Genomic DNA, 23,893 nt, shown 5'->3' with positions numbered 1-23,893 from the left:
CTGGAGAAATGGAAACCACCCCCGCGCCCCACAAGCCCGTTGCTAAAGCCCTCCTGCAAAGGCCTGGAGCAGTCCCACGAGAGTATAGACTTGGAGACTGACGACAAATGGGAGCGACTGTTGGCGTTCAACAAAGAATATTATTGCCTTCTATGACAAGGTTACCCGCCTAGCTGACCAAGGGAAGCCTGTCGATGGCATCTTTTTGGATTTCAGTAAAGCTTTCGATACTGTCTCTCACAGTCTCCTCCTGGACAAAATGTCCAGCATAGAGCTGGATAAATGCGTAATGCAGTGGGCGAGCAATTGGCTGGGGGGTTGCGCTCAAAGGGTTATAGTAAATGGGGTTATATTGGGCTGGTGGCCAGTCACTAGCGGGGTTCCGCAGGGCTCCATCTTGGGGCCCGGCACTTCTTAATCTCTTTGGAAATGACTTGGATGCAGGACTGGAAGGAATAGTAACTTACTAACTCAGTCTGCTGAGGACACAGAATTGGGAGGAGCTGTTGACACTCTTGAGGGCAGAGAGGCCCTGCAGAGGGATCTGGTCAGACTGGAGAGCTGGGCAGTCACCAACTGTATGAAGGCGGCCTCACCTCGAGTGCTGTGGGCAGTGTTGGACGCCACAGGACATCAAGGATATAAAGCGACTGGAGAGCATCCAGAAGAGGGCCACAAACTTGGTGAAGGGTTTAGAGGGGAACCCGTACAAGGAGTGGCTGAAGTCCCTGGGTTTGTTTAGCCTGGAGAATAGGAGGCTGAGGGCAGCCCTCATGGCGGTCTGCTGCTTCCTCACAAGGGGAGGAGGAGGGGCAAGCGCTGATCTCTTCTCTCTGGTGACCAACGATAGGATCCAAGGGAATGGCAGGAAGATGTGCCAGGGGAGGGTTAGGCTGGACATTAGGAGACGGGTCTTCCCCCAGGGGATGGTGGAGCCCTGGAACAGGCTCCCCAGGGAGGCATCACAGCACCAGCCCGGCGATGTTCCAGAAGCACTTGAACAAGGCCCTCAGAGACACGGTGTGAATTTGGGGTGTCCTGTGCAGGGACAGGAGTTGGACTTGATGATCCTTGTGGGTCCCTTCCCACTCAGGACATTCTATGATTCTATGAGTAACAGCGTGAGGTTTGTCCTTGGGGCCGAGTGGTAGAGGACACGTCAGGGATGCCCAGCAGGCAGCTGTGCCCAGTGCATGGCCACGAAGGGCAGGGACAGAGCCCTGGGCCTCCTGGGTACACGGGTACTGCCTCAGGGCCAGCACCCCAAAAGCCTTCCTCCGAAGGAGGCTGGGCAGAGGGCTGGCGGCTGGGGCTGCGCATGGAGGGCCCCCGTGTCATCCCCATGTCGCAGGGCCACCACCCGGCAACGCAGCAGTCCCCACGCCCCGGGACAGGATAAAAGGCAGCAGCGTCCCATGGCCTGCTTTTCTTGCAAGCCCCTGAGACGACTCCATGGAGGGAGAATAGGCCTGGGCATCTCCCGGCAGGCACGACCAGCCTGTGGGACGAGGAGGCAGGTCTTGCCCACGTGCTCCGGGAACAGCCCATGCATCACCAGCACCGGGCTCCGGGAGGAATTTTCCCCCCGGGCAGACTGGCACTGCTCCCTGGGGTTTTTTGCCTTCCTCTGCAGCCTGGAGCAGGTCCACTTGTCAGGGCTCCTCTGGTCCCTTTGAGATGGGTTACTGCCTGCTGCGCATGCGCCACCGAGATGGCCTCTCGGGCCCTGCAGCTGCAGGGGGGAGGGAGGCTTTTTTCCCCTCACGGTGTGGGCTAGAGAGTGTCACCGCGGGTTTTTGCCTTCCTCTGCAGCGCTGAGCACGGGCCCTTGCCAGGGCTCCTTTGGGCCGCATGCCTGCTGCTCCTGCTCCACCAAAGTGGCCCTCATGCCCTGCGCCCGGGGGAGGAAGCTTTCTCGACTCCCAGGACAGGCCTCCAGGGTGGCCCCCGGGCCTTGCTTCTTGTCCGCTCGAGCACTGAGCACAGCCCCTTGTCAGGGCTCCTCTGGGCCTTTCCCCTGCTTCTTGCCTGCTGCTCTTGCACCTCCCAGGTGCCCCTCGTGCCCTGGCTCTCCCTGCCTCTCTTGCCCACGGCAAGTTTGGAGCAGAAGCCAGCTCTGCTCTTCCCTTGGCTCCGTTTCCCCAGGGCTTCTTGCTGGTGCAGAACAGCCTGTGCTTGGAGGGGCTCCAGCCTTGCTGCACCACCAGGAGCTGCCACTTTTGAGCTCTCCCTGCACGCCAGGCAAGCACTGGGCAGGCACGAGAGCGCTTTCCATGCATCACTGCCCAAGAAGGACAGCCTTCCCAGCATCTGAAAAAGAGAGTTCATCGCACCTTTTTTTCCCACTGATATGTAAAACCCTGTTTACTTTTAGCATAGATTCCTATTGCTTCTATGACTAGATTCCCATTACGAAAAGCAACAGTTAATGAACTGTCAAAGATTAGACAGCTCGCATATTCTGAACAAGTAGGCCATCTTCACTCAAGCTTCACTCAAATTTGGTGTTTAAGGAATGAGAACACTTCACAAGTCTTCTTCCAGAAAAGTCATATCCCAAACTCTTGAATCGTATTGAAACCTATCAAGACGGCAGATTATCAAACTGAAATATCACACTAAGGAATAAGAAGCCATTATCATCTCTGAGAATCAAGCACCATTTAGCAGATTTAAAAGAGACTTCTCCAAGAACAGTTCTTACGTATAGGCACCATAAATGTTCTGCCATCAAACTTCAGTACTGCCCTGACAGGGTCAACACGTAGGACCAGGAAAAACAGCACGGTTAGAAACGAACGATGAAATGATGCTCAGCCTTCGGTGTAGAAAAGAAATTATAGTCACAAGACATTCCAAAGTATAATTTAGACAGAGAGAACACTCCTGTGCAAGGTGGCTTCCAAGTGCCTGCACAGCTTCTCACTCACAGATACACCCTTGAGCCAAAACGTTGCTAGTGAGCAGTTTCTGCAACAGCCACACAACCCGTTTTCCAATGCAGTGGCGTAAAACAAGACAAAATTAAGGCACGAAACGCGGCCTCAGCCTGAGCTGAAAAGTGCATTCTAAGTGCACTAATACCCTCCGCTCAGGTTAGAACCAGTATCTCTTCTGCCTCTGTAGCTCCTAACTACTGATACCTGCAGGAAAATGTCTTACAGCCCTCGGGCAGAACGTGGCACTAAGTTCCACCTCTCTGTAACAGCTTTTATACCACGGTTACGGGGTTGCAAAACTAGAAAGAGCTATTGCAAATATGTCAAGAGAATTAGAAAAAGCCACTAATGAAAGCGCAGAGAGGATCACAGCCCTACACGAAGAAATCAAATTGTTATCACAAATGGTAAATATGGAACCGATTAGACCTAAACCAACTTTTACCAGCACAGGACAGAGTATGTGCATTACTGAACAACAGTGTTTATGCTTTATAGGGTTTTTATGTAAATCAGGAGCAGAAAAAATGAAACTGCTAGAAACTAGATAAAGACTCACCTAAAAAGATCACATTGACTAAGGCAGGGATTACCCCTCAATCTAGGTGGGTGTTAAGGAGTTTCAGCAGGCTGTCCGCACAAAGGCTCTTTCCATTATTCTCCAGTTTTCTCCTTCCCTTGCTCTTTGTTCATTCAGAGTCGCCTCACCTACGCTGCTGCTGTGAGGTTCAGGGGGCAAGTATTGCATGTCTTCCAACAGTCTAGTTGTCTCCTTAGATGACTCTTTAATTATATTTATATCTACCTTTTTGTACCTATCACTCTAAAACGTTCCTCATAAGACTATCCCTCGTAGAAACGTAACCTCATTGGACGCAGCTTCTACTTAGCGTATGGTCGCAGAGTGTTTTTTCTTGTTTATGAAACTTTACGATGTTTTACTGGATGCTGTGCCTGCATACAGCCAGTTCTCTAAGGAAGACGGGTTGGGAGTTGGTGCAAAGGAGCTGTGGCATACAGCTGCAAACTTCAGAGGAGAAGCGTGATGTACGGAAAAGCGACGCAAGTCACAGGTAGCTGATGAGAGAAATGCTGGCGCTGGGGAGGTGAGGAGCAAGGTTGTCCGTACAGTGTTGGACCTTAAGGGCCTGCTTTTCCTAACTGTCCAAGCCCCTTGAAGAAACACTCTGGATCAATATCAACGGAATATACATTTCTAAACTGAAAAGTCGTAAATATACCTTTTAAAATAATTTGTATTAGATGCTCTTTGTAATCTTCTTCCCCTACAAAACCTCTCCATTAGCTGCCTAAGTCTTGAGGATTTGAAAAAAATTAGAGGATGAGACATGGCTCATCAGTATTTTAAGGAGCCCCCCGGTGTATTGGGGCTGAGTCCATGAACCTCAGATACTGTCGGGACACTGAACAAACCTCTCAGGAAGTCAAAGTCAGAAGCAAAACCCAAAGTACCTTGAAGCATTAATGGGCCCCACTAAGGGCTGTTACCGACAAAGCCTCCCCATGGACTCGTTAGAGAAAGTAATTGGAGGCTGTGGTTATGGTTTGAAAACTGCAAAATGCAGGCGTCCCTGATGGGGAGAAAACCCTTAGCTAGTTTCATGAAGCAGAAAGGCCAAGCCCTGACCAGAGCCCTTGGGAAAGTAGAGCCTGAAAACCTCACAGTGCAGATTCTCCTCCTGAGCCTTGGTGGCAGAGGCAACTGCCATAGCCAAGGGGACAAAGACTTTGGTTGATAGCCAAGGGGCGAAGACCTTGGTTTCGCTGGGCCTTTTAGCCTTGCAAGAGCCCTGAGCCTGCAGCCTGTCCTGCTGTCATGGTTCAGCCTCAGTCGGCAACTAAACACGCAGCCGCTCGCTCACTGCCCCCACCCTGTGGGACGCGGGAGAGAATCGGAAGAGCAAGAGCAAATAACAAAGCTTGTGGGTTGAGGTAAGAACAGTTTAACAATTACAATAAAATAATTAGAATAAGATGAATGATTATGATAATAATAATAATAATGATAATATAACAGAGAGGAAAAGGGAAAAAGGGAAAAAAACAGAAACACAAACGATACAACCGCTCACCACCCGCCAACCGACGCTGCCTGTCCCCGAGCCGCGATTCCTGCTTCCATCCCCTGGCCAGCCCCTCCCAGTTAACATACTGGGCATGACGTCACATGATACGGAATGTCCCTTTGGTCACCACTTTGAATCCGCTCCCTTGGCTGTGCCCCCTCCCCTCCCGGCCGCTTGTGCACCCGGCAGAGCATGGGAAGCTAGACAAGCCCTTGACTAGTACAAGCACTACCCAGCAACAACCAAAACTTCGGTGTGTTACCAACATTGTTTTCATACCAAGTCCAAAGCACAGCACTGGGCCAGCTGCAGTGAAGAAAGTTAACTCTATCCCAGCTAAAACCATGACACTGGGAAACCATCACGGGGCTGAGGAATCATTGCTGGCATGGAAAGCCATCATCGGGATGAGAAATCACCGTGGGGATGGGAATCCATCGTGGGGATGGGAAACCCTCACCGGCATGAGAAATCAGCACTGAGGACAGGAAATCAGCAGCAAGATGGGAAATCATTGAGACGGGCAGTTGCTGTGGCGTGACGGGCACAACAGCAGCGACGGCCTCATTCACCGTCGCCCGCAGCGACAGCCTCATTCAACACCTTCCATCTGGCTGCCCTGCGAGGTCTTTTGAACTATCGTGATCAAGACAGTCTTATCGTGCTCTACCTCATTTGCCCATAAGGATAGTAAAGGAAGAAGCAGCTCCCAGAAGCTTCAGCAAAGAATTTGGCAAGGTCTTCTGGCCTGCTTCCATGGTCTCAGGACCCAGCCGCCCTGAAAAACCGGGCAATTGCTGAAGCACTGTCACTGGGGGAAAGGTAATCCTGGCAGGGGGAGACTGCGACCACCAACTCAATTGGGGGATGAAAGGACTACCCCGCCACTCCTCCTGAGCACGCGCAGTGAATGAAAATCACATTGTACCTTTAAACTGAAGCAGAGACTATATTGACCAATGGAAGAAGGGGATGCCCAGCCAGGTCAGTGGTTATGTATTAGGTAGGCGTGGTGTGTTAACTTTCATGTGTAAATGTGAAAAAGGAATTATGGTAGGTGTGCACGCCAGGAGGAATTCTCCCCCGCGCACCCGGTGCCGAATAAAGCAGTGCCAGCGCTTTAATACTCCCGGAGTTGAGGAGTTTTATTCCCGGCTTGAAACGCAATAAACCTGCCTGGATTCACAGACCTGTGTGCACCTTGTTGGTATAAATGGATAGCGACATGAGCTCTGGAAAATGTACCCCAGCGTCTGCACCCACCGATGCCACTTAACCCTTGGGTGCAAAGGGGTGGCAGCTTGGGCTGCTGCCCAGGCACCCTGGCACTGATCTCTGAACCCATGTTTCACTTCAGCCTCAGGTGAGCTCGTAACGGTCCCTTGGGCAGGAGGAGCAGCTCGTTACAGCACTGCGGCGCTGCAACGCTCAGCCTGGCTCACAAGTCAGCTAACAAGGCCTGGTGCTGCAGGAAACAGTTGGCAATATTTATTGTGTGCTCCTAAACGGATCCTACTCAGAGGCTCACGTGACCACATCTCTGATCAAACTTGCCCCGAGTATGAAAACTCCCACTGAAGCTTTTCCTGCTTCATCGCTTTGCTCCAGCTCAGTATTGAGTCAGGAGTCGCTTTCTGCCTGCTAAGGGAGCAAGTTGTGTGCGGATGCACTGAGGGGGATGTATGGGGGTTCCAGTCCCCACTATCATTTTTGCAAGACCCTCACTCAGCCCAGCACCGCATCAGCTAAGAGTCGCTCCTGTGCTTGGCTGCCTGCTTTGCTAAATACGACAGCTCAGATGTGCAGGCGAGTGGCTTGTACCAGCACGCAGGAGAGACTGCAGGGGGGAAGGGAAGCGGCTCGTGCCACCACAGCCCGTCTCCTGGCATGCTCTCCTCCAGCAATGTCCCCCAGTGGGAGTCGCGAGGGGCCTCGGCCCCAAGGGCCTTCGGACAGGCATTTCACAGCCTGTCCTGTCCCCATCTCCCCATAGAGAGGCAGAAGGGTCTGCTCAAAGCATTCACGCCTGCGGCCAACTTTGCTGGCAGCAGCCTGCATTTATCTTATTTTAAGACTATCACCAGGCTGCACTTTCAGAGAGAGAGAGGTTAGCAGCCTCCCTGCCAGGCAGGGCTTTGGAGAGGCAGTGACGGGAGAGAGTGGTTTTGGCCATGCCAACGCCCCCAGGGGCTGTGAGGACCCCCAGTCTCTACCCAGGACAGCTGGGTACTCGAAGCAGGCTGCAGGCTGGCGGCTTTGCCTCGGGGTACGCTGTGGCAGCCCTGCCGGGGCAGGGGGTGCTGCCCATGAGCCCTGTGAGTCCTGAGGCTGAGGCAGAGCTTTGCCTGCAGCTCCTGGGCTGCCCCCGCCCCACGGAGCCCTTCAGCCCGCTCCCGCCGCCTCCTTGCAGAACACGCGCTTCCAGGGCCAGGAAAAGGAACCGCCCGGGTGTCTTTCGCGACGCTCGATGCCCCCCGGAGCCGCCGTGGGAGCGCGGCCGGGGGGTTCTGAGGCAGCTTTGCTCTCCTGGGGATGGGAGAGGGCGCCTGCTTCACCCCGGCACTTGGCGGGGGCCGCGGCCCCCCCTGAGCGGCACCAGCCGCCCCCTTCCCCCTCCCGGCGGAGCCCTGCCCCCCTGCCCCAGCCCCCCCGCGCAGCCCCGGGGCCGGGCGCGGAGCGGAGCGGGCGGCGGCGGCGGGGCGGGCCGGGGCGGGCGGCCGGGCCCGGCGGGGCCATGGGGGCCGCCCCGCGCCGAGCAGCCGCAGGAGCGCCGCGGAGGGGCCCGGCCCGGCCCGGCCCGGCCCGGCGGGGCCATCGGGGCCGCTCCGCGCCGCGGCGGCGGCTCCCGCTGCTGCTGCCGCTCGTGCCGTGCCGGAGGCGTGCGGGCGGCCTGGGGCTCCGCCTGGGGCCCGGGGCTGGCGGCGGGGGGCGGCGGGGCGGCGGCGGAGAGGAGCGGCGGGCAGCCGGCAGGTAGGGCTGCGCGGCCGCGCACACGTGCTCCGCGCTGGGGCGGCGGGACGGGGGGCGGCGGCGGCGGGGGATGGGGTGAGGGCTCAGGGCCGCGAGCCCCCCCCTCTCGGAGAGCGGCAGCGGGGCGGGCGGAGACCGCCGGAGCCGCCTGCGGAGCGGGGCTGGGAACGCGGCACCGCGCCGCGGGTGACCCTGCCCTCGGCAGCGGGGAAGAGCCGCTCCCGAGGCGGTCGCTGTCCCCCGGGAGCCCTCTCCCAGCCGGGGCAGCGCATGCAGCAGCCGGGATTCCGCCCGTGCCTGCGGCGGGGAAGGAGAGACGCCTCCGCCCGTGCGTGGGGCGCGTCGTGGGCTGCATCAGAAACGGGGCGGCTGCGGGTGCGGGTGGGAGAAGGGAGGGGGGTCGTTTCTAGCCGCATCTTGGGCGCAGAAGTGGAGTTGGGCGAGCTCTGGGTGCGCACGTGCGGGCTCACAGCGTAATCACCGTGGCTGTGCTTGGAAGGGAGCAGCGTTTTCCTGGGTAAAAAAGTGGCTGTCGGCCGAGCCCAGAGAGTGGTGGTGACCGGAGCTAAACCCAGTTGGCGGCCGGTTGCGGTCAGGTTTCCCAGGGCTCAGTTTTGGGGCCCCTCCTGTTTAGTGGCTTTGTCGGTGATGCGGCTGAGGGGCTCGAGTGCACCCTCAGTAAGTTTGCAGGCGACAGCAAGTTGGGTGGGGGTGTAGGTCTGCTCAAGGGCAGGAAGGCTCTGCAGAGGGACCTGGGCAGGCTGGATCGATGGGCTGAGGCCAACTGTGTGAGGTTTAACAAGGCCAAGTGCCGGGTCCTGCCCTTGGGTCACACCAACCCCAGGCATCACCCCGGGCCTGGGGCAGAGGGGCTGGGAAGTGCCCGGCGGAGAAGGCCCTGGGGGTGCTGGCTGACAGCCGGCTGGGCATGAGCCAGCAGTGCCCGGGTGGCCAAGGAGGCCACCAGCCCCCGGGCTTGTGTCAGCACTGGTGTGGCCAGCAGGAGCCGGGCAGGGATGGGGCCCCTGTGCTCGGCACTGGTGGGGCACTGAATGTTATGTTCAGTTTTGGGCCCCTCGGGACAAGCAGGACCTTGAGGTGCTGGAGCATGTCCAGAGAAGGGCCACGGAGCTGGGGCAGGGTCTGGAGAACAAGTGTGCTGGGGAATGTCTGAGGGAGCTGGTGGGTTTAGCCTGGAGAAGAGGGGGCTGAGGGGAGCCCTTCTCGCTCTCTGCAACTGCCTGAGAGGGGGTGGAGTGAGGGGGGGGTTGGTCTCTGTTCCCAGGGAAGAAGCGATGGGATGAGAGGAAATGGCTTCAAGCTTTGTCAGGGGATGTTTAGATTGTATATGAGGGAAAATGTCTTTACTGCAAGCGTGCTCAGGCATTGGCACAGGCTGCCCAGAGAGGTGGGGGAGTCACCATCCCTGGAGGTATTTAAAAGACGTGTAGGCGTGGCACTTCAGGGCATGGTTTAGGAGACTTGGTAGTGTTGGGTTGACGGTTGGACTTGATGATCCTAGAGGTCTTTTCCAACCTTAACAGTTCCGTGATTCTATATTCAAGTATCACTCACCATGTTTTAAGTAGCTTGCAGTAAAATGGATGTTCTGGATTTGGGGATTTTTTGTAATGAATCTTCTTGACAATTGAAAAGTAAGCTGTTCAGGTGACCTAGTTGAAAAGAAAGCGATTAAGTAGAAAGGGAAAGGCTGAGCTGGTAATTTTTGCCTCTGAAAGGTCATGGTCATAAGGATGACTTTTGTGATGAGGCAGGTGCCACGGAAACACTGGTGGTCTTGTACCTAATCTTAGGGCTTTTCAAGGCTTCGGTGTCAAATACTACCATGTCATGCCATAGCAAAAAATATCAACTGTGAGAAATAACGATTAATTCTTGCATTGGTGAACTCTGAAGGCTGCACTTGGAAGCAGCTCAGAAAAGTCTGGCTGCAAAAGCAATTCCCTAAAGCGCGGTGGTAGTTCCTCACTCAGTGCTGGTGCTGGCACACCAACATCTATTTAGAAGGTGAGATTTGATCTCCAGACGTAAGGTCTTACTTCATTTTTCTCCCTCAGGCAAGTGAAACAAGCAGCGCCTGTGAGGACGAATGGCCCTCTTCCATCTCTAACCAAATGGGCAATATTGCCCTGGCTCTCTGGGAGAATTTTGTTTAACCTTGACCACCACAGTTCCTGTCTGTGAGCAACAGCTGTGTCTTGTTCTCTTAGTCACACCAAGCACACATAAAACACGCGGCGCGACAGAACGTCAGCTGTGCCCAGTGCAAACATAGAAGAGAACCCATGAGCCTAATCTGAGAAAGAAATTCTGTATTTGCTTGTATCCTGCTGACTTCTAAATGCCTGCAAAGTGTTTCTTGGATGGGATTGCCTCTCTGGAGTAGGGCCTTCTGCCAGAGAGATCTAAAGGTAACGGATTTAACTAACTCCTCCGTTTTTCCCTTCTTTTTCTCCCTTCCTTTCTGTCTTTCCTGTGTGCCACTGAACTGTTTTCTCCTCTGTTCATGTAAAACCTAGGTCTCATCTAATACTTTGCAGCTGTCGAGTCCTGAGCCAGTAAAGCACTGTGGGAAGTCAGCACGCTTCCAGCTGGCAGAGGGAAAGCTATACCCATTAGTGTCACAACAGGAAGGTGAGTGTATCTTTTCCCCCCCAAAGAGTATGAGTTGTGTAAGGTTTGCTCTAGTACCAAATTTAGTAATTCCAGAACATAAATCGGTAAATAACGGGATAGTAAGAGAATTAGGCAGTGGCAATGGCCCCAGGGCCCTAGCTTTTCTTTATACGCCTGTTAGTGTGCATAGTTAATGTGCATTCTGCTTTCACGGGGAGAAGGAGAGAGAGAGGACTCGTCAAGAGAGATGCAAGGCTTCCACCCTGCCTATGCCTACCCACAACCCAAAGCAGGTACAGTCAGAGCAAACAAGAAGGGAATGGCTGTGCTTTGTCTTTCATTGACTTTAATTAGTTCTAACTAACACTGAGTCTCCCCTCCTACTCCAGGAGTATTATTTTTCTTATTTCCTACTTATTTTTGAGACATCTCTGTTAGCTCATGGCGAGACGCTAGTTAGAAATGTAACACAGACATGCCAGGGAACACACGAGGCTAAAAGAGTGTTAACTTTATTGATGAACATGCGATTTGTGTTTATACAGGTGCGAGTAAACAAAGAGAACAATAGCCATGCAATTGCCCGTATTCCAGAAATGGCTCTAACTTGGCTGATAAGGCACTCCCCTTCTATCCTCCCAACTAGCAACTACTCGCTGCAGGACAGCATCAAAACACCCTCATCCTTTCAAGAGGAAGGTGTTTCAACACTGCCTGACTTTGGCTAGTCCTCCTTTGCCTTTTTCGCAGGAGGTTCCAGTCGAGGAGATTTGTCACGACCCGTGTCCACCTTCTCGTTGGAACCTTCAGCTGGTTTTACTGTATTGTCCGTCTTAGGAGGAAGAGCCACTTCTACTTTCCGCTTGGCCTTGTCAGTCTTTGCTTTTGGCTTATCCTTCTCTTCTTCCTCCTTTTCAGACCCCAGTCTGAAAGCACTAGACTCTGTTTCCATAGGCTCATTTCTCACAGGGGTGGCATCGTCTCTGCTTGGGAGCCTGAAGACAGAGTCCGCTGTAACACCTTCTGCTGCAGCTGCCTCTCTTGGTTTTCTCGCACCTTCCAACAACTCAGCATTTGGAAATCCTTCATTCCGGTGCTTTTTATCTTTATTGCCTTTCTTGTCTCCCAGTGGTTTTTCCACCTCTTTCTTTTTTGATGTTTCAGGATCTTTGATGCCACGGCTCTCCCTTCCACATGGTTTTTCAGGGCAATTTCCAGCTCTATGATGGTTTCTGTGCCTCTGCCCAGCAGGATAATCCTGCCTACGTCCCTGAGCACATGGCAAATTCTCTCGTCTGGTGCCAGGTGGACCAAACCTACCTGGAGAAAAGTCCTCTCTGTTTTGTGGAGGTGGAGGTTGACAGCCAACAGCATAGCCCTTGTAAAACTTCTCACTCCGGTGCCTAGAGTTCCCTCGCTGTTCTCTGTATCTTTCCTTTTCAAATGGATCCCTCCAGTCACGGGATCTGCCCTCGTAAGCTTTCCTATCATATGGTGGAACCTCTCTGGACCTGTTAAAACACTCCCTTTCTCCTTCCCCTTGAGGTAGAGTCCGTTTAGTTGGAGACTGGCCCCTAAACACCGGAGACCTTGACCGTGAATGGTATCTTCTGTGCGGGGGTGACCTTAGCCTTGAATGGTGAGAGCCGCGTGACCTTGACCTGGAGCGATAGTTACGACTCTTCCCTTTGCCTCTTCTTGGATACGGCGGCGATCGCGGGGAGGAACGAGACTGGGAACGATTGAATGATCGAGAGTAGGAGTGAGTGGGGGAAGAACTGGATCTTGACTTGGTGTAGGTATACGAACTTCTACAGTAAGATGAAGCACTGCAGGGAGACTTGGACCTGAAAAAAAACACACACAGAAAAAGAAAGAAAAAAGGGTCACACTCCCCAATTTTTTTCCTCTCAAATTTGGTTTGCTTTGTTTGGTTTGGTTTGGTTTTTTTTTATCCTCTCTCCATGTGTTTATGTAATGATGCTACTGCAAATTGAAGAACTTGTTAGCATGTAAAGTTTCTGCTTCCAAGCTTCTAGCCTGGCTTTCCACTTGACCCTATAATTATATTTAATTTGTCTATGTCATTATGGTTTCCCCAGAAAGTGTTCGTTTTCAGCAGTCCCCTTGTCAGTCCTGTGCTGATGTTTTATTTTAAATAATCTTAGTGCAAGCACAGATCCCTTTGTTAAAGGCAATTCAAAGTAAGCCATTTCAAAATTAATTACCGCTAGTGTTCCCCACAACTACCTGTGCGTACTTATTCATTGCAAATCAGCTGTTGCAGGAGTTACGTGTTACGGCCTCCTTTAACCAGGAGTAGTAGTACAGTTACCGGTAGTAATGCATTGAATTTCTGTGGGACACTTACAGTTCGCAGCCTGATCCGCCACCTGCTGAGCGAATTGTAGTGGCTCTCACTGGATGACCTGTTGCAGTGGGGAGGGAAAAAGAAAAAAATCCCATTCAGTTTATCTGAAGATAAGACTTTTAAAGGAATTCTAAAGTTAGCGTTACTTACCCGTTGTGGGTATTGATTGTCCTTGGGGGCCCAGACGACTCGGGAGTGCTGCTTGTCTTAGTAGCGGAACCTGACGGCCCTTGGCAAAAAACGGTTGGAAAGAGTTGGAAACGAAGCTCTGCTAAAAGACAAGGATCAGTGCCTATGCTGAAATGAAACTAACCTTCTCCTCCAACAACCCGCCGATTGGCTGAGAGGAAGGTTTAGAAAGGTTAGCGGCCGTCACCAGCGCGGCGGGAGGCCCGACAGTCAGGAGTGGTGGTGGAGGTGGTGGCGGTGGCGGCTGCTGCGGCTGCTGCTGCCGAGGGTAGCCAGTTCCATTTTCGAAGTTGTTCACAGCCTAGAGGCAGAAAAACACGGACAAAAAGGGGATAGGAAACTTCAGGAGGCACACAAACAAAAGGCTCCACAGAGGAACATCACTCGCCTATTCCTGTAAATGCTATCAATCCTAAAATAAATCAGCAGGCAGGGGTAGGAACACATCGCATTAAGCGCCGGCATTAATGACTGGTAACTCAGGGTGTCTGTATTTAAAGCACTTCAGTGCCAACACCGAATTTGAAAGGGAGGCAATCACGTTAAAACTGTGACCTGAATTTGCCAGACTGTCTCTAAGGAGTTGTAAGCTTCTGTAACAAGGGATCATGCACTGGAGGAGTAAATAAATGTAGCCTTGTCCAATTTAGCCCTGCTTCAGGAGCTGCCGATTCATGTTTTCTTCCCTTTCAGCTTTTCAGGAATAGACTTCTCTTACAAGCAGTTCACGGAAAAGCCATCACGTTACCTGGCGTAGGATCTTGTTGGCAGCTAAAGCATCAGGAGAAACATCGCTCTGATGACACGTTGGGCAGGTATGATCCTCAGAATCCAGTAACGCTGTTCTAATACCTGTGTGCAATTAGAGGCATCAAAATAGATTTTAGCCAAACTAAGGACATTTTTGGGGTTCTCATCAGTTAGAAAACCATGTATATGATTAATGGGTGAAGATGATCTTGAATTGGGAACATGAAGCTCAAGTTCAGTAGCCTAATAATTTTCTAGTATGCAGCCAATAACGGTACAGCCCTGATGTTTCACTCCTGTAACATCTGGAGGTGTGGAGTAGGCGGTGTCTTGATGTCTTGACTCACCTTTTTTCCACTCTCTAGTACAGTGAGAAGTCACCAACCTCAGGGCTAGTGAATAAAAGAGACCTCAAAAACCCGTTAGCAGGTGTGAGTTCTGAAGGTTTCAGCCAACTCTCCCGTGGAGGAGAATGTGCATTAAATGCCCAAGTACCCGATTGCTGCAGACCACAGGAAGTCACCAGCGTTGGCTCTGTAATTTTGTAGGAGGGAAAGGGCTGTGGACAAACGAAATGCATTTGCTATCTAATAGTGTCATCACCGGCGCAGTTACGCCCTCTTCTCATACTCGTCCTTCCACGTGCGAAGGGGATTTAACGAGATACATAAAAAGGAGGAAAAAGCTTTCGGCCTTTCTTTTGCCCTTTATAGGAGAAGAGTCCTTTCCTATTCAGGCTGGGCTTAAGTACTACATAGAACCGGTGACACAGTAATTTCCTGATCTCCTGTTTCTGCTTTCAGAGGATCAGAGGTGATGTTTTGAATTAACAGCCATGGGGTCACACTTACATTCGTCACAATAACTGTTTCCACAGCAGGGAATAACAGCTGCGTCGGTCATTATATCTTTACAAAGGGGACACAGGAGCTCATCTGGAATAGGCTCATCGGAGGGGGAGGAGGAGGCCGGCTCTTCCGGTAGAAAGGGAGGCTTTTCCTTCTTTCCTCTGGCATAAGCTTCCCTGGAGGGGGGTGGGGAAGGAGAGAGCAAAAAGTTAAAGGTGGGTCAAGGAGAACTTTTCCAAGCTTTGGCTTTTCTCAGGGGAAGAGAACAGGTGGAATTCTTCTCACTCCACATTAGCCTTCTAAAACGTAGGCCGCTAGTTGAAACTCCTTTTCTACAGCCACAGGATGAGAAGAGGGAGGGGGAACAATTTTCCTGCTGCAGACCTCTCCCATTCATTGGGTCAATGGAGAAATCAGCTCAGACTAGGCAAATAATTTTTTGACAGCTAGAAATCGTGTGAAATGAATCCCACCTCTCCTCTGTTGCCAGAGGGTAAAAGTAAATGGCAGGCTGAGGATCAAGTCAGTCGCCGAGTAATTAAGTTTTGGAAATGGAAGAAGTCTATGTTAGAGCTTCTACCAAAGGAGGTCCATGGCAGAACACCAGAAGTGCCACCGAGTGCATTTTAGAGCAGCCGCTCTTGTCAGCACACAGTAGTATTTTCTTAGTTTATAGCAACAGGAAAACTGCAGCCTCTTTCACACAGGGGAGGTGATAAAAGTCAGAGGGGGAGGAAACCTCACTCCCACGGCAACTTGTTAACTTTTGCAAGGAGCCTTTGCAGCATCAGACAGAAGCAAAACGCGCTTTCAAAGAGAACGACTCCACTGCAAACACCTCGGAAACCTTTTGCAGAAATACTGATTCTTAGCCCGCCACAAGTTTAAGCAGCTTCCAGGGGCATGAACAGGAGGAGCGTCCTATTTTAGGGCCTTGGGATTAGAAAGTATCACGGGTGTTAAGGTTAAGATGCAATGCCAGTGCTTCCTCCCCCGTAACTAGAGGTGCTGGCCCACTCGGCTGCATTGCCGCCCAGGCATCGACGCACGGTTCCTCTCCTTCGCTCCTGGGTCAGTCCCGTTAGTCCCATACTTACGCATTAATAATTGGTATGGCATATTTTCCCGTGCTGGTCAGCATAGCACCCTTTGTGTTGGGATCTTTCACCTCCACCATGAAACTCCTTGGAATGCCTGTGCTCCTCCTAATTCTGGGAACAGGCTCAAAAGTCTTGTCCTGGCAGGAAAAGAAATGCAGGCGTATCTCAAGACCCACACTTAAAACGACATCTCCGTGATTGTTGTTAAATGGCAGGGACGCTCAGCCAGAGGCTTGTGTCATTACACCAGGCAGATATCCAATAGATGGGGCCAGCAGAAACATCCTGGTTTTGTACAAAATACTAAAAACTGTGAAGTGTCTTTAGAAAGGGTTCAAACCCAAAATAAATTTCCAGTCATATTGAAATACAGAAAAATATGCATGAAAGTTGACAGAGAAAGGTCTCTGGCTATGTTTGTTGTGGTGGCCTGGAAAAAAGAAAATTTTGCCTTGGTAATTGCAGGTGTCCCTTGAATTTTGAAGGGCTTTGCAACTTTGCCATGTAACCTCTCTATTTCACCCCAAGAGAAACACGTCTTAATATGCGTGTTCATGTATCTGTTACCTCACTGCCAAGGTAAAAAACAAAACCGAAGTAACACCAGAAGTCCCCCCCCAACCTTACCCCGTTTGTTGGGCAGTTCTTTATATAGTGGCCAGGTTTTCCACAACGAAAGCAAGTATATGATGGCGGAGGTAGACCCAGGCTGTTCTTCATGTAACTAGAAGGTTTTTGGGAGAAAAAGAAAAAGGGGTGCATGTATCTCTCTTGTTAAAGCAACCATCTCTAGCATTCCTCCGTAATCGTTGGGGAACAGATCTGGCGTTATCAACACTTACTTGATTGGATCATATGCACGGCAAGACTGTATCATCATCGCTTTTATTTTGTCTTCTTCGGAAGCGCTGGCTTCAGCCAGACTGGCAGTCTGTGTAACAGGCCGTTAGTCGACACACACGTTAGAAACACTTTAGAGCCCCTGCTAACTTCTTCGTGTTAAGTGAGCTAACTACGGTAAGCAAAACCTGCAGGTTTCTCCAGCTGGCCGTGTCCTTTTACCATGCAAATTGTAATGGAAGCCTTACGCAGAACTAGATCTTCATATGAAGGAAACCAGCTGATTTCTTGGTTTTTGAAGTACTATTTGTTCAAACGTTTTAATTACACACTAGTGCAGATACCAGCAGGGTCTAAGGGAGGGACTGTACATTCTTTGGACCGTCCAGCACCAAGCCTTCAGATCAGCCACTCCTGTCTTTGCTTTTAGGTGCATTCCTTCGCAAGAGCAGCCAACTACTTTCAGCATTTTATTAAATGGTTGTTTCCTATACACAGTTTTTCCTCAACTGTAACATAATGCAGATCGACACCTATGAAATCATTTCCATTAACCGTGACAGAAAACTTCACAGACACTTGACTGATTTGCTTGAACCCAAGAGATGTACAAGACACATCCAAAACCCACAAAACATTTCTAGGGATAGGCGAAAGTTCAAATATGGCATTTCGTACATAGCAGTAATAAACCAGAGGACTTTTTACAACACATTGACTCCCTGCTGAGCCAGTCTGCGCTAAAGAGGGTAGAGTAAGTCACAGTTTTGAGCTGCTCTGAGGTGTTGTTCCTGTATTGTTCTGAAATACTTCAATGTTCTCAAAAGCTTCAATGTGTGCACCTCTTGGACGGCTTCTCACATTTTAGAGTAAAACTTCACCTAAGTTTACAGAACCAAGGACACGTTTAGGGACAGCACTAATGCAGACCAGTTTCTTCTGGTGGCTACCTTCCAAATGAATTATTTTTTCCAATATTTTTGCCACGTGTCCACAATTTCATGTCTGTGGTGAGAGAGGGAAGAAGTGGCTAGTGGGGAGAGGTTTCTCTGTCTTGGGAATGAACTCCAGCCTTTCTTTACAGAAGAAAGAACGAGCTCCTTTGCCTTAGGCCCTGCCTTCTCTGAGCTTTGTAACTTTAAAGCCCAGGCACTGAATTGGCTAGCACTACGCCTTCTCACAAGGCGCAATGACTAGTGCTTTCCCAGCCAAAGTTACACATTCCCGGGCAAAAACCGCCAGCAGCTCCACAGCAAAACGCGGCGTGGCAGGAGTTCCAGAAGGTCACCTCCGCCAGCATGCCACACACACGCGTGGGTGTGTTCCTAGACACGGTTAGGGACATAATCACAGCGTACACAGTCTGCGTTCAAGGAAATCAGATTGTGTTGCCCACTGTATCTATGCGACAGCTGATGAAATTGTGCAGCGGTCAAAGAATGGATCTGCAGCTCTGAGGACTAGAAATTCAGAAATAGCCCTGCAATTGTCCGTGTTCCAGGCACGCCTCTAATTTGGCTGCTCCACACCCCCTGGAATGTCCGTCCCTTACAGCCAGTGACATGCTTCTGTAAAAATAGCGCTCCTCCCCAAAGCAGAACTAACGGAATGTATGAAAAAGGGCAAACAGCCTCTGAAGTGCTTCTCCTTTGTGTCTTGAAGATGAGCACTAGTGCAACGTGACGTTGGTGCTGGTAAGGTTCTCCCCTTCTATCTCCCCAAAGCGGCAACTGCTCTTTACAGGAGAGGATCAAAGCATACACACATTTTAAGGTTAACATAAATACTTGACATTATTAAGAATTAAAGTAAAGCATTGTTCGCATTACAACAGTTATACAGCTCTGGATCACAGTGCAAGATTTAAAAATATGAAGCAAACACTTTTTTTTTTTTTTTTTTGAAGTATTTGGTAAGAATATAGATATACCTGAATAAGCTGGGACAGAGAAGCAGATGCAGAGGAGTCATCCATCTGTTCACAAAAAATTAAACACATATTCAAGTTGTACAGTCCAAACATAGCAATAGTTAACCTCTACCGTAGTCTGAAAGTCTGCACGATGCGCTCCGAGTGTGACTGCAAGAGGCATTTCCGACCTCGTGTCATTTGCATTTGCTCAAGGCAAAGTCCAAAGCTACGCCAGCTTAAGAGTGCCCGTGCGGTTAATGAGAAGAAACTAGACTAACCAGACCCGCTTGAGATCAGCTTGTTGCTCCAGAGTATCTCAGAGAGGGAACCTTGTCAAATGGGTCGGGAAGGGTAACTGATGTACTGTTCAGCACGTTTGCCCAACGGCCACCTTCCACGGCCCTCCAGCCCTGGGTCTTTTTTTGTTTCCTTTATATTTCTACTGAAGTATTTCCTGCCAGTCCCTCCAACCAGTCAGTTAGAACCAACACCTCCATGAAACTTGTTTGCCACCCTAAGGCAATACTGCAGAAGAACTGGGGAGGGGCGGGGACGCGACTCGACAACCAACAACCCCCAAACCCCAAACAATCCAAAATCCAGAATCGACAGTCAATGTATGAACTGCCATTTCAAACGGAAGACTAATCAGAAACTAAAGAGAACTAAAGCAACTGAACAGAAGACTAAATCAAAATCCAGGCTATTACCAGTCAAGCATTTCCTTCTGTTACTTATTTATATTTCAGCAGCAGAAGGACAGTGTTTTCCAGCCTGATGAAAAATGCCCCACAAAGGCCCCAGGCTCTAACCTTGCGCCAAAATTTGTACACTGGCTTTCAGGTATTTTCATTTGCAGACAAGCTATTAGATGAAGCTGCTGCATCAGAGACAGCGGGAAGAGCAAATGCAGAACTTTAGAATACCACTTTGTGTAGCAACGATATTTACATTCAGGGCAATCTGTTAAAGACATTCATGTACTTGGAGGAGCCCAAACAATATCACTGCAAATAAACAGTTTCAGGAACAAATACCCAGGTATTCAAAGGCACAGGAAGGACTCGTTTAGCTGCCCAGAACTGTCCTCAGAACGTAGGGCGTATGTCAGTTTTAGTTTTTGTTTGAACCCCCACGTCAAAGCCAGAAACAGTACCAAGTTTAACAACGATGGTTTCTCGGTGTTTTTTATGAACGTTTTCAAAAACTGTTGGGCAAAGCAAGCAAAAACCGAAGCTAAGTGATACAAGGTGAAAATGGCAAAAATACACTCCGGAGCATTTTCATTGCAAGAAACACAAAGCGCACAAGCAGCTACGCCAACAGACACGTTACTAGCTGTAGACAGACAGATGGAGAGCACGGCACCACGTCCAGTTGTGCAAACCTGGAACCTACATCGCCTATAACCAATCGTACCTTATCTGTACAACACAAAGCCATTCAGGAAATAGCCTCGCATATTCAGGATGAAATACAATGCGTGACTGGGCACAAATACCAATAGTCCCATTAGAACTGTGCAAATGATGGCATTACGCAGTTCTTACTATGCTGAATCAAATCCATTGTCTTTGCAGGATAGGCTATGTTTTACTGGAAGAAATTATATGAAGCTAGTGTTTGGAAAATTTCATACAAGGCTACGTTGTTCAGAATTCAGTGCAGTGTGGAGAAAAAGGTGTGACCCTGTGCTTTTACATACTGCTTTTGGTGTTCCGCTCACTGGCTCCGTTCGACTTCTGGAAGGAGAAAGAAAGGAAGGTGATCAGAGCTTAAAATAGAGCACTTGTGCCCCACATCAAGCAGTGAAACAGGTTATAAAACCTGCCCATCAGGACATTGTTCGGATAATCTAGTGAATGTGGCCATCTATTCATACACATAAACTGTTCTCATTCTCAAATTCTCACATTCAGTGCAACTAAAAAAAAACCCCAAATCCCAAAATGACCACAACAATCCTGTAGGCAGGATCACGTTTGAGTAGCTGTAATCTCAACCAATACACCCCAGATCTGGGGCCTCAGAGTACCTGCCATATCCTGCCTCCTCCCGCAAATGCAGGAAATAGCCAAACACTGACAATCGGGCTCCTCTGGGATGGGAACAAATTCTAAGCGTACACTACGGTGCGTATCTGTCTTTACTCTGAAAGCAATACAAGCAAGCCCATAGCATAAGGCATCTCTCCACCTGGAGGAAACAGCATCTACAGCTCGGGTCTCAGAACAATCAAGCCCAAGAACAAACCCAACAGAATCATCTTAGAAGTTACCGTTGTTGGAGCCTGAAGCCCATGTCCCAGCAGGCCTAAAAAGGTCAGTCTGCTTTGGGACAGGTCCATTGAAACCTACCCCAGGACAACAAAAACTAACAGCCGCTTTAACAAGGGAGATGCAGTTGGAACGCCACTGGTAAACTAATATCCATTAAACCAGTGACCTCACTGAACCCCCTAGCAAAGACTACACCGCTTTACGGATACTCACGTAACAGAGGTTCTGCTGGTAGCTTTAACTCCTCCAGCAGGGATCCTTCTGACAATTACCGAGGAGTTCCTCGGAATCAGGGCGTCATCATCTGTGTATTCTGAAAACAACATCAGTACAGAAAAAAGCAGTAGTCAGTTTGTAAGAACGTATATCAGTATGTCATTACACAGCACTTCAGAGAATCCCTTTACAGAGAGAAAAGCAACCTTTTATAGGTAACACCGACTTTTATCGTCTCAACACACTCAACAAATGCAGATCAAATTAAAAGGAGGCACAGGCTTTTTGAAGGGACTTCTGCCTTTGCAGAACATGACTCCATGGGCAGATATTCCACTGATATTTAAAATCCTGTTTTCTTTTCGCTTAGGTTAGCATTGCTTCTGTTACTAGATCTCCATTATGGAAAGTTACAGTCCCGGAACTGTAAAAGGTTAGAGTGCTCAGAAAAATCTGAGCAAGTCGGCCATCTTCACCCAAGCTCCACTTTGTTCTTTCCAAGATCAGGTCAACATTTAGTCAGGACTCCTGCACGGGCAAGGTTATAAAAGAACAGTACTCTGTGTGCACGTGTAAGGATTCCAGAGACGGGAAGCACAAAAACACCCGCCACAAGTGCCCCATCCCCCCCCACTGGGGCAGGATGGGGCAGCTCACACGCTGGCATCGCAGGGCCACCCGTACTGGCTGCATCCCTTCCCCTTGGGCAGGAAATTCAGCTCCCTGCAAAAACAATGCTTGGGAAGGGAAATGTGGGCATGGGAAACCGTTGGGATAGGAAACCATCACGGGTCTGAGAAATCACCGTGGGGATGGGAAACCCTCACCGGGATGAGAAATGAGCATTGAGGACAGGCAACCATCAGCAGGATGGGACGTCATTGAGACGGGCAGTTGCTGTGGCATGAGAAATGAAACCCTGGCAGGGCTGGCTGAGGCAGGTGCTGGTGGAATGATCGCCATGGGGACAGAACCCCAGAACACTCTTTGCCCCAGACAAACCCCACACTGACCCGCCGCCGTGGCGGGTACAGCAGCAGGCTCCTGCTCCTCGTGGTGCTCCTGCCCTCCGGGTAACCCCCCAAGGGGCTCTGCCCACCAGTAGCTCACCCCACCACCCCTCTTTGCTTCCCCCAACAGAGAGGTTCCCTCTGCAGCTGCCGACGGCATCGGAGGTGTCCGACATGCGCTTCACCACCACGGCCATGCCGCCACCGGTCAGTGCCTGTGTGCTGCCCTCTGCCCCAGGGCTGCCGGTGTCCGGTGAGCCTGCCCGGCTCCACACCGTCACCTACCAGCGGGGCCAGCCCACCGTCTGGCAGGTGGTGCCAGGGCCCCTGGGGGCGCCGGGGCAGGTGGTGCAGGGCCCCTGCGGGTTGTCGCTTTCCACAGTGGTGCAGGTCCCCGCTGGGGTGCAACTCCCTACTGGGGTGCTGCTCCCCCCTGCAATGCAGCTCCCCGCCGGGGTGCAGCTCCGCACTGGTCCCCGAGGCCCCGCGCCCGCCGCCCCCACGCACCTTCTTTGGTCTGGGCGTTGGAGATCTGCAGGTCGCTCCTGGTCGCCTTCAGCTTCTCGCGGCCCATGATCTGGCGCTTGAGGTCGCGCAGGGTGATGTGGAGGCCGCTGAAGGTGACCGTATCATAGTTCAGCCTGGAGAAGAACTTGTAGTGGACACAGGACATGGTCGGGGCCAGGCGGTGCCTGCTCTGGGATGGCGCCTACTGCAGCACGCGGTGTCATGGTCCTCTTATATGCTCAGCACATTATGAAGAAAGACCTGCATCATGTGGGTGTGGCAGCCCCGCCCTCTTTGCCCTAATGCCGAGTGGCCCTTAGGGGAGGGGGTTCCAGCAGCCTGCTGTCCTGTCACCCCCCAGGTCTGTCGCTGCCCGGTGTCCTGTCACACCCCGAGGTCTGCGCTGTCCCTCCCGCCACCCCCTGGGCCTTCGCCACCCAGCGTCACCTCCCATCAGCCCCGGGGCCCGCGCTGGCTCTCCCAACAGCCCTGGGCCCATCACCGCCCCATGTCCTCTCACCCCCACGCCTCTCACCGCCCACTCTCCCTCCTGTCACCCCCCCAGGCTGACACCACCCACTGCTCCCTCCTGTCGGCAGAGAGACAGGGCAAGACAGCCTGGGGGAGAGGCAGCGGTTTGAGTGTATCTTGTTGCATTTATGGAAGGTTCCGCCAAAGAAGGCAATGACCATGTACGGTTATTGCCATAACCCAACGTAATTCCCCACAGTGGCACATCCGCACTTGCTTGAACTCCGGAGGGGAGGACAAGGAAGTAAGGAATGAACCCTTAGCCTTAGGAGGTGCCCCAGGACACTATTTCTTGCTTTCTCCACCACCACAGCTGCTGCTGCAACAGCCTCAGTCCATGAAATCGGGCCCTGAGTTACGAGGTCTAGTTCTCCTGAGGAACATGCTGCGCCTTGCTGACCTTTTGGGGCCAACCGGCTGTCCCTCCTGTTCAGGGAAATCTGATAGAAACTGATTGTTGTAGCCTGGCAGGGCTAACGCGGGAGCTTCCACGACTTCTTGCTCTAGATCTTTCAGTGCCTTCTGGGTTTCCAGAGCCAGGAAACCCTTCTGAGTTCAGGGCTGTCCTCTATATCCAAGGGATGGTTATTGTTGCTCTCGGTGTCTCTTTGCTTCTCCTGTTAATGGTGCGTGGGAAGCGTAGGTTTTAATACGGTAGCCTTGCTTATAAGCCTGTGGTGGAATAGGGATTATACATATTCAGCCCA

At 51.2% G+C, this 23,893-nt stretch overlaps 1 protein-coding gene and 1 pseudogene across 1 annotated transcript; both read right to left on the bottom strand.

Moving 5' to 3' along the window:
* Window positions 1-11,282: 11,282 nt before the first annotated feature.
* On the bottom strand, window positions 11,283-12,982 carry LOC135311333 (E3 ubiquitin-protein ligase RBBP6-like; annotated as a pseudogene).
* Window positions 12,983-13,050: 68 nt separating this feature from the next.
* LOC135311332 (E3 ubiquitin-protein ligase RBBP6-like) lies at window positions 13,051-22,844 on the bottom strand. The gene is made up of 11 exons (XM_064440459.1): window positions 22,656-22,844; window positions 21,136-21,235; window positions 20,349-20,385; window positions 18,662-18,706; window positions 16,734-16,822; window positions 16,519-16,615; window positions 15,889-16,028; window positions 14,795-14,967; window positions 13,942-14,045; window positions 13,318-13,494; window positions 13,051-13,062 (listed from the first exon to the last, which is right to left on the bottom strand). Exons 1-11 carry the CDS (start codon window positions 22,819-22,821, stop codon window positions 13,051-13,053), a joined length of 1,140 nt encoding a protein of 379 aa, XP_064296529.1. The 5' UTR covers window positions 22,822-22,844.
* Between the last annotated feature and the right edge of the window lie 1,049 nt (window positions 22,845-23,893).

Source organism: Phalacrocorax carbo, unplaced genomic scaffold (genome assembly GCF_963921805.1).
Source record: "Phalacrocorax carbo unplaced genomic scaffold, bPhaCar2.1 SCAFFOLD_36, whole genome shotgun sequence".
NCBI classification, from domain to species: domain Eukaryota; kingdom Metazoa; phylum Chordata; class Aves; order Suliformes; family Phalacrocoracidae; genus Phalacrocorax; species Phalacrocorax carbo.
This window is presented reverse-complemented; position numbering and strand designations above follow the sequence as displayed.